Source organism: Erithacus rubecula, assembly GCF_903797595.1.
Source record: "Erithacus rubecula genome assembly, chromosome: 4".
NCBI classification, from domain to species: Eukaryota; Metazoa; Chordata; class Aves; order Passeriformes; family Muscicapidae; genus Erithacus; species Erithacus rubecula.
This window is the reverse complement of record NC_136686.1, coordinates 31594559-31604078: the sequence shown is the minus strand read 5'-3', so window position 1 is coordinate 31604078 and position 9520 is coordinate 31594559. Positions and strand designations below refer to the sequence as shown.

Genomic DNA, 9520 nt, shown 5'->3' with positions numbered 1-9520 from the left:
GCCATCCCAGGGAGGGCGGAGCTCCATGGCAGTCCCGGCTGGGCCGATGGCGGCGGAGGCGGCGGGGCCGTGCGGTGATCACGGGCCGCGCTGGGCGCTGCCGCTCCGGCCGCCGCTCTGCCTCGCCTGCTCCGTGGAGACCCTGGGCGACGGCAGGGCCTCGGTGGGCAGCGCCGGCCCCGCCGCCCTTCCCTCAGCGGCTGGGCCGCCCGGCCCCTGAGGGGCTGTCGCCTCGGCAGCCGGGCCCCGGGGCTGCTTTCCCCTCAGGGAGGTGGGAGCGGCGCCGGCTCGGCCCCGCCTGACGCGCTGCTGTGTTTGACCCGCAGCTGGTGCGCAAGAAGCACGTCCTGTCCCGTCTGCAGGATGCCCTGGCCTGGCAGGCGCTGCCAGTCGTCCAGCTGCTGGCACAAGACGAGAGGGTGTGCATGCATTTAATAGGAACTCTCTTTGGTAAGAACTCAGCTGCAGAGAGGAGGCAGTTCCATTTGTGAAGCTTCCCCACATTTGAAGCCCAAAAAAAGAGCAGAAGAATATTGAGGTGTCTACCTCCATACTTTCACCATTCTTTTAAGTGTGTAATTACCCCCTACAGAAAGCTGCCTGTCACTGATTTAGAATAGGCTAATTAATTTTCTCGTTCCCCAAGGTGCAGGATTGGCATGTTCATAAAATTCTTGCAATTTTCCAAAGTAGTCCTGAAGAATAGGGAGTGCCTGGCATTTTACTCTTCCTTGAATGCCCTCCATTCTGGTCTCATGCCTTTGGAGTCATACGAAGATTTATAAAGAAATCAAAGTGTGAGCTTAAAAAGGTGTTGCAGGTTTTAATATTGAATGTACAAAACACAAATCTATGTTATGACATTTTTTTACACCATCACTTTACATTTGTAGAAATCTTTGTTGTTGTACAACTAAAACCTGCTGCTTTCTGGTGAGTCAGCCTCAGCAGAATAGTGTTCAGCAGGATGTCAGAGAAGTGTCTTTTCAGTAAATCTGTGATCTTGGACTTCTTTTACTGGTTTCTGTTTGCATAGCAGGGAAATGTCTTTAAAATGTCTAAAATCTTAATAATGTTCTAAATGAGGGAACAGTAAGGCAGGAAGGGAAAGGTGGAGGGTAGAAATAAGAGTGCCTTCAAAGAGCAAATATCTAGATTCCTTTAATTCCACCATCTCATTTGCACATCACAGATAGTAAAGAATAACCTACAAGACTCTATTCCTGCCTTGACACATGAATAGTTCAGTTGATTGCCCATAGGTTTGTGTTCTGTGCATTTTGTAAGCAGCTTTGTTAGAAACAGAACTTTATGCAGTGTTCATTCTTTTAATTGCACTATTTTTTTAATAGTGTATGCACACATAATTCTTCAGAATAGTGGAAGGAGTGGTGATTGTAGCCGATTCAACCCTACACTGTAAGGCCCTAACACAAAATACCCCAGAAGGCAGGGATGCTGTGCTTGCATTTCAATGCTCTTGTCTGCTTAGAGAATTCTCTGTGTGATTGGGAGGTTTGAGGACAGCTTTGGGTTTTACTGTGCTTGGTGTAACTCTTAGAGCAGTTGGAATCCCAGTCTAAGCTTGGGGCTACAAACAATGTTGTGTTCATTTTCAATAGAGCTTGGATGAACCAAGGATCATGTGGTTCAAGAATGTAAGAGGGAATCCCCCCAAAAGTGTGAGCAGTGCTATGGAGGAAGTATTAATACTGAATTCTGGAAAATACATTTGGAGAGAGAATGTTGGTATAAGCACAGGCAGAAGAAAGAGGGTTGAGAGAGGTGGAGCATGGAGTGTTACCTATGAGGTGGTGTGTTTCAGATGAGTCTGAGTATCATGCAGCTAATATTGTAATGTTCAGGAATGTTGTATACAAATATTTTCTAGAGTTACTAAGGATTGGGCAGATGAGGTAGGAAATAAGTAGTTTCTTCACCTGTCATAACACTGTTTTAGTTGATCAAAATTCTGAGACATGGAGCCTTCAGAGGGGAGGTAGTTTGATTGGATGTTTTGAAACAAGTGGTTTATTGTGGCAGAAGTGGGGATCCAAACCAAATGCCTGATGCTGTAGGCTGGAAGGGGCTGAGAGATAGAGTTTCTTGTCTGATGAAGTGCAGTAGAGTGAGACTGTGGTTTATTTTGACATACCCAATATTATGCTCTCCTTGTAAAATTAATTTGTGAAGTGGTGCCTTCAGGTTGTCCAAGTTTGGGACAAATTTTAGGAAAAAGACCTCCAAAGGGTCCCCTCCCCCCCTTACAATTCCTTCCTTCACCAAGCTCGGAAAGAATTTTCTTCAGGGGAAAGTGGAAAAAACTTTTTTATTAACAAAATACAAAAGAAACACTTCCCAGCACAGACCCAGATTGAGATGAACTCGGCAGATCTTCGCTGGGAAGGGCAGCAGAGCTTCTTTGGCAGACTTCCAGAGGTGGTCTCCGAAGTTCAGATCCGTGTCCTCTGGAGCCGGTGCAAACCTTAGGGATGGGGGGGGGGAAGGGAGAGGGGCAGTTTAGGCAGCCGGGGGGGAAAAAGCAGCTGAAGCAGCGGAGGGAAGGGGGGCAGGGGGGCAGCAGAAGCAGCGGCAAGCAGCAGCAGCAGAAGCAGCAGCAGGAGCAGCGGCAAAAAGCCCCCAAAAGCCGAAAAACACCCGGCTAGATAAAACAGCCCGGGGGAGGGGCCGGCAGCTCCATGGTGGGGGGTAGGGAGAGGAGCTAGTCAAAACATAACCCATAACAAGGTTCAATTTAATGTTGGAGTAGTTTCCAGATGATTTAAACCTGGTATTAATATTTGGGTTCAGGATTTCAGTACTATGAGGAAGGAGACTGACTACTCTTCATAGGCAACTGATAAGAAAGGAGGACACAAAGGACAAAACTCAAAGCTAGGCTTTGACTTCCATCATTCCAGGGTGTTGCTTCAGATGTATAATATTGGATACACACAGTGAGGTGTGGGGGTGGCAGCAGTTACACATGCCCTGACATAGGTGGAGCCATTGACTTCAACTAGAAAGCACATAAAAAATTTGCAAGAGAACTGAGTGTCTTATGTCCCTGTGACCTGCTTATGGAGGCACCTTTTGGGGGGACTCACAGAGAGCATCCACCCTTATCTGACAAAGTCAGGCTGATGTGAAGCAGGGAAAACAGAACAGTTCTGGAAAAAAAAATTTTAAAAACCCCAGCTCTTTTTAACAAGAAGGAATTACAGCACTGGTGATCAGAAGCAGGAATGAGTTCCATGACCTGTTGTGGTTTATCTTGTAGGAATGTTACATTCTGTGGAAGACAGCAGTGCCCTGAACCTGTTAGTTGAAGGTGAGAGACAAATGCCACATCACAATTACTGGCAATTTGTGGAGGGGAGAATCTGTCTTGTCTGATGCCTATAGTGAGATGCTCAGCTTCAATACAGCTTCAGTGGGGAAGACCATCTATATCCATGCTCCAAAAATGAGTAGTCTGTTCCAGTACTGGAGGGCAGGGGAGTGCATGAATGTTTAAATATTTAACATTTCTTTCACAGGCTGTGTGTGTGTTAAGAATTTAGTATCAGATGGGTAACTGTGCCTCAACTTTTGGCATCTTTGTACCTGACCAAATTGTCAAAGCAAATGGAAATCTATGGGATCTACTGCTTTCTCCTTAGGAGTAGAGGGTGTTTGTGATTTAGCTGTACAGGCTGTAGATTCCTCTTTGTGAGCACTCCCTCATTTGAAAATGGAATATCTGCAAGGCTGAAAGAATCTCTGTAGTCCAGTTAACCCTGGGCAACTCTGCTGAGTCTAGTGATACCAGCAGTGCAGTGATGCATTTCATGTCCTGCCATGAAAGGTAAAAAGAGATATGAAAATTTCTTCCAGAGGGATTTTAGTTTTCAGACACTTGCTTGAAATGGGGTTGAATAGTGGAGAAGTCTTTCTGTCTTGTTACCAGCCTGTTAAGAAATAGATGCTCTCCAACAGAGCAATTTTAAATTAGTGTTGCCTAAGTCTTGAAAGTTTTTTTTTTAAGTTTCTGAGAGTTTGGGGCAAGAAAGGGCTATGAAACTATCTATAAATCACCTGTCTCAGACATCCTTCTGCTTCTGCATAGCTCTGTAGCTGAAGTAGGTCTAGTATTGCCTTGGATTTACCAAGAAATGGGGTACTCAAAAGTCTCTGGTATTTCTTTTTAGAATGCTTTCCTAGGATACGAATCAGAAGTGTAGGTTTTTCCAAATGAGTCATGCCATGACAGCAAGCTACATCCAAGACAGCCTTACCAAATCCTGTGTAGAAATGTGCACAGTGTCTCAGTAAAGGGGCTATTGCCAAATTTTGTCTGCTGAACATTCAGGTGCCTGTTCTAAAAGTACTGGAAGAGGAACTTTGCTTCCTGCAACTGGCCTGCTGGTAGATGTGTGGAGGCACAGGCAGCCTGCCAGCATCAGGCAACTCCCTTGTGATTTTGTTAAGGAACCCCCAGGTGATGTGTTGTCACTGCCTGGCAAACATAATTTTTTGCTGCTTCTTCTTATTAGTACAGAGCTGACAGAGTTCTTAAAGTTTCAGTGAACCAGTAATAACAGCACCTACTTGAGGCTGAGGAGGTGAACAGCACACTCTGATGACTGGCACTTTGCTTTCTGGTAAGGTGTATGGGATAACTGCAGTGAGGAGAAATGGCTGATGGACTTCACTTACATTAGGGACAGTAGCAGCTGAAGGAAGAACTCTGAGTGTGAATCTAAGGATCCTCAGCAGTTTCAATGCTGATGTCTTCTCTGGAAGGATGTATTTTTAAAGCCCAGTTTTCATACAGTAGGAAGCCTGGTCTATTCAATTACCATAGTTTTTTATGCTTTTAAGCTAGGTATTTTTCCCCTTCCTTTCCTGATTCCTTATGTTTACTTGCTGTCCTGAGGCCCAGTTTGTCTCTTGCAGCTCATTTCCATGCATGGTTTGTAGTGTAGCTGAAGCAGAACTGCTGGAATGATGCCTCGGGGAGCTTGAGCTGGGCTATCAGAAGTAATAGTACTGGGAATGCTGCTGTAACCCTGCTCTCTCAGCACATCTGTGCTCATTTCATTTCTGAGCTCTTTGCTCACTGGTCTGCTAAAGCCCCGTGGAAGATGGATTGTGAGTGCTCTTGTGTGTGTATTACTGATCCTTTTTTTCTGCCTAGTTCTGGTGCGGCTTGTTGTGGAGCTGAAGTCAGAGCAATACTTACACTGCATTTTGGAGGAAAGTCAGAAGGAGGTCAGTGAAGATGAGTTCTCTTCCCCTTCATTCCAGTCTTTCAGAGGTTGAGAAAATGAGTGGCCCTGCAAGACTGGGAGGTAGCAATGGGATCACAGAATCATAGAATACTTTGGGTTGGAAGGGACCTCAAAAATCATCTAGTTCCAACCCTCCTGGCATGGGCAGGGACACCTTCCACAAGACCAGGTTGCTCAAAGCCCCATCCAACCTGACCCGGATGTCCTAATGCCAGTTTCCCAACTATGATGTAGGCAGTGTTAGTGTCTACTGTGGAGTTTTTATATTGTTCCTATGATGGCTTGCAGCCATAGGGCTTCATAATACTCTATGAAGCTGTGTGATTTCCTCAGATACTTCTTTCCCTACTCTGCTGTTTCGGTTATATAAGGAGCTTTCCCAACCTGTGCCATGGGCTCTTATTCTCTTTCTTCCTAAGTTTATCATGGTCCCACAGGGTACAAAAAATAAGGAAGTAGCAAAAGTGTTGAGAAATTATTCTGGTTCATCTGCTCATGTAAGAAGTGGAGGGGAGAAAGAGGAAAAGGAGCAACAAGCAAGCAAGTCCTTGAATTAATTTAAAGACATTTTTGAGACTTAGTGTGGTATTCAGAGTTTTCCTGTGGTTTATTCTAAGTGGTGAAGAGAACCCAGCTTTGGAAAAGACCCTGTTCTGGAAAATTATGCATCGCTGAGAACTTGCTAGTTTGGGTGTATATCTGCCTTTGCACTGTGTCCTCATCAGTGAAACATTTTCCTTCTCTGTCTCCTCTACAGCTGTGCAAAGCAACTACCATGAGAAGCAGCCTGCCCACATTTTCTCTCCTTGGCAAGCTGGCAGATGCCATCCCAGGCTTTGCTGATACACTTGTGGTGAAGCACAGTGAGTAGTATGTCGTGTCCTGCTGAAGGGTGGTATTCACAGCCCTAGTACACACAAATGCATGCACTCCCCTGTCCTCCAGATGAGTTAATGAACCTGTCACACAAGAAGCCTGTCCAGAAGTCAGAGTGGCATTCAGGCCTCTTGGTATACAGGTCAGAACCTTCATAGCAGGCTTGTTACTGTGCTTTTAGCCAGTCAAAAGCAGCCTCTGTGAGCTGTGGGTCTGCCTCACAGGCAACATACATTTAGGTCTTTTTTTCCTTGATCCAGTTCTTGGGAGTCTGATGAGCAAGCTGAACTCTTTGTGGAGGGAGCTGGGATGGTGGATCTTCATATGGTGAACAGTGAGCTCCACTAGTTGTTTATTACTGTACCTCTGCTCAGGGGAACAGATGGTGTTGAGCACATCACCTGATTGTGGCATTCATTAACCAGTCTGTCCAGTAAGCTCTTGCAAGTTTTCAAGGCAAATAGGTTGGTACTTTTAAAAAGTCAGTGAATGCTTGCTGTTCCTGTTCCTCATACTAGATAATTTAGTGGATCATCTGCTGATGGGCTTGACATACCCAAATGAAGGTATAAAGGCTGCTGTCTGCTACTTGTATGGCAAGCTGTACTCCTCTCCTGTTGGCATAGAACGGCTCTCAGGACACTTTGAAGAAAGGCTGCGTGGTGTCTTCTTGAATACTCTGGAGTGTGCCCAGACAAAGGAGCTGCAGGTTAATTGTTTGGGTAAGGCATTGCTGGGAGAAAACACAAAGTGCAAGGGAAGGCTTAGACTGAGGAAGAAATCTTTGGCTGGTTTAGATGCTCTAATGTGGGTTGTTCCACAGAAGATCTTCATGCTGCTTGTCCAAAGCCATCCATCCTTTCTGTTACTCCATAACAGTGAAATGGCCCAGACCTGCTGCTGAGCACCCCCAGGCCCCATGTTCCCTGATGCCTCACATTTGCCCACCACTGACTAATCTTCAGTCTGTTCAGAGCTTGTGCTCTGGTCTGATCATCCCTCAATGAATGCAAGTACTGTGCACAGGCAGGTGGGCTTTGTAGAGCAGTGGGATGGAGTCTAAAAAATACAGTCTTTAGATGTGAGGCATCATGTTAATTAGATATAGAGCTAATGGGGAAGAGACACTTTCTTGCAGTTATCCTTCTAACTGCATGTTTCAGCTGTTGCTGGGGAGCACAATTCCAGGCTTTCTGACACTGCTTGTTTGGAAACCATCCAGGGAATTAATTTTTCTAGAAGGAGTCAAGCAGGAGCTGTATTGTTCCTCAGATTATCTACTCAACTACTAGAAATAGATTATGATTCCTTTGAAAGTAGAATTCTGTAGCTCTGACTGTGAATTTGTACTGATGTGTGCTGATGATTTTCATCCATACCTGTAGCAGTGATCTATACTGTTAGACTGAGGGAGTTCTTTGGAGTGTGAGCATCCTGTAGATGAACACAGCTGTTTCTATAAAAGCCTGTGAAAATGGAAGGGGAAGGTAAATGTCTGTTCTCTAGGAAGTGTTCTAGGGAAGATGTCTTGCCATTGAGGTCACTGACTGCTTGGAGAAGAATGCTGGTCAAGAGTTCTCCCAAGAAACAGTTTAAGGTGTGGTTACTAAGAGAAGATAATGAGAGGCACACATGTACATTCATGACTCTGAGAAGGAACAGAAAGCAGATCAGACCAGCAAATTGTATTAAGCACAAGGGGTTGCAAGATATGGGGATCATGGCAGTGTCTGGGGATACTGTGAGAAGAAGCTCCCTAAACTGGAGGTGAGGCCCTCCAGGAGAGGGAAGGAAGTTGGAAACAAGTCTTAGTCTGTAAATACTCATGTGTTAATATAATCCTCACTGTACTGCTCAGTATGGTGCTCGTTCTTGTTCCCCCTTTTTCAGGTTTGCTGAAGGAGCTGCTGAAATGTGACCATTTTGTATCAATTCTTATGAATAATTCAAAGGCAGAGGAGGAGACTGAGAACCCTGACTTTTTAGAAGGGGAAAATCCACTGCCACTTGTTCTCAAAAAGGTGATTATTGAAGTAGTAATAAATTGTTGGTACACACAAATAATTTGCTGTAATGAACCTGTAATGAACCTTTATCTAAGGCACTGTATATATAAAAAAGCAGGGTGTTCTGTTACCAACACCAGCAATAGGTGCTGAGAAGTGGGGATACCTCTATTGATCACCTTCTTGTTCATTCCTGCATCCTGCAATGGGGAAAATTTTACTCCTGGCCTTAGCTGATTTTACTCACACTTGAGATCTGATACAGCACATGCAGCACCAGCATGACTAAGCCTGGGGGCAGAACTGTTCTTACTCATTATCTACTCTGTTGAGGTTCTCATGTGCTTTTTTGAGTCTCTTTCGTTCAATGTTTTATCTTACCTTATCAAGTTTAATCTATGAAATAAATGCCAAAAGAGAGATCTTAATTTATGGCTTAAATTTTAATAAGCAGAACAAACTGTTTCCTACTCATAGGTGCATAGCTGACTTCCTTTCTCGTTTTGACTTTTGCTTCCCAACAGCTTTTGTTGACCAGAGATGAGATGCTACAGGCAGCGAGTTCTCACTGTATGGCTGCAGTGCTGGTTCACTCTCCTAGCAGATATGCTCCTGCTTTTATCCATGCAGATGTCCCAGGTGAACCAATGCAGTGCATCTTATTGTTCATTCCCCAGTATCAAAGCTGCCCCTGGCTGTTTTGTTTAGGAATCAGGCTAGCTCCATGAAATCCACTGGTGGCATAATGTGGTGGTCAGTTTATACCAGGTGATTTTAGGAGTAGAAGGGCAGAGTATGTTTTCTATGAAAGTTTAGAAGGAGATGTCATCAGGCAGAATGGAGTTTCCACAGAGAATTTGGCCAAGTCCTTGTGGTCAAGGTCCTTCTTGCAGGACCTTGTATCTAAATAAAGCCTAAGCAAACTGGGGTTCCATCTCATTGCACTAAATATTGTAAGTTTGCCCAGATTTTGGTTTAGGATTTAGCTTTAGAATGCAGCTATGGGAGATGGTTTATTATTTCTTTGTAATCCCAAAAGACAGAAATACTTTCATGATACAAATTCCTTGAGAGATGGAAAAGTCATGAGGAAAAAAAAGGTCACTGCATCTCTGGTAAAGCTTGTTTTGTGGCTTTTTATCTGTGCCAAAGGCTAGATCCAGAATTCAGCTCCTTCCTAGTGAGTTTGTTCTGGGAAGATGCCTGTCCATAGGTCTCTGCTCTCCAGTCACCTCTTTTTGAAGACTAGCATACCCCTGAGCATCTGCTCTGCTCTCCATTCCTGCCATTTCAGAGTACAGCCATTCTCCCTGTGACTTTTGCTGTGTTTCCTTGTTTCCTCCTCCTTCCTCTGCTCTGTTCTAG

The 9520-nt window shown here is 44.7% G+C and overlaps 1 protein-coding gene across 3 annotated transcripts in view; it reads left to right on the top strand.

Annotated features, from left to right (window-relative positions):
* Positions 1 to 25: 25 nt before the first annotated feature.
* The window catches only part of LOC306800841 (coiled-coil domain-containing protein 134-like), a gene marked incomplete at its 5' end in the record, with an annotated part of 45477 nt that continues 35982 nt past the window's right edge, over positions 26 to 9520 (top strand). For all 3 annotated transcript variants that reach the window (XM_079303233.1, XM_079303234.1, XM_079303232.1), the window contains 8 exons: positions 26 to 163; positions 327 to 450; positions 3281 to 3331; positions 5180 to 5253; positions 6031 to 6136; positions 6668 to 6871; positions 8040 to 8170; positions 8680 to 8794. In XM_079303233.1, coding sequence (XP_079159359.1) covers positions 26 to 163; positions 327 to 450; positions 3281 to 3331; positions 5180 to 5253; positions 6031 to 6136; positions 6668 to 6871; positions 8040 to 8170; positions 8680 to 8794 — 943 coding nt within the window. The remainder of the gene's footprint in view (positions 164 to 326; positions 451 to 3280; positions 3332 to 5179; positions 5254 to 6030; positions 6137 to 6667; positions 6872 to 8039; positions 8171 to 8679; positions 8795 to 9520) is intronic.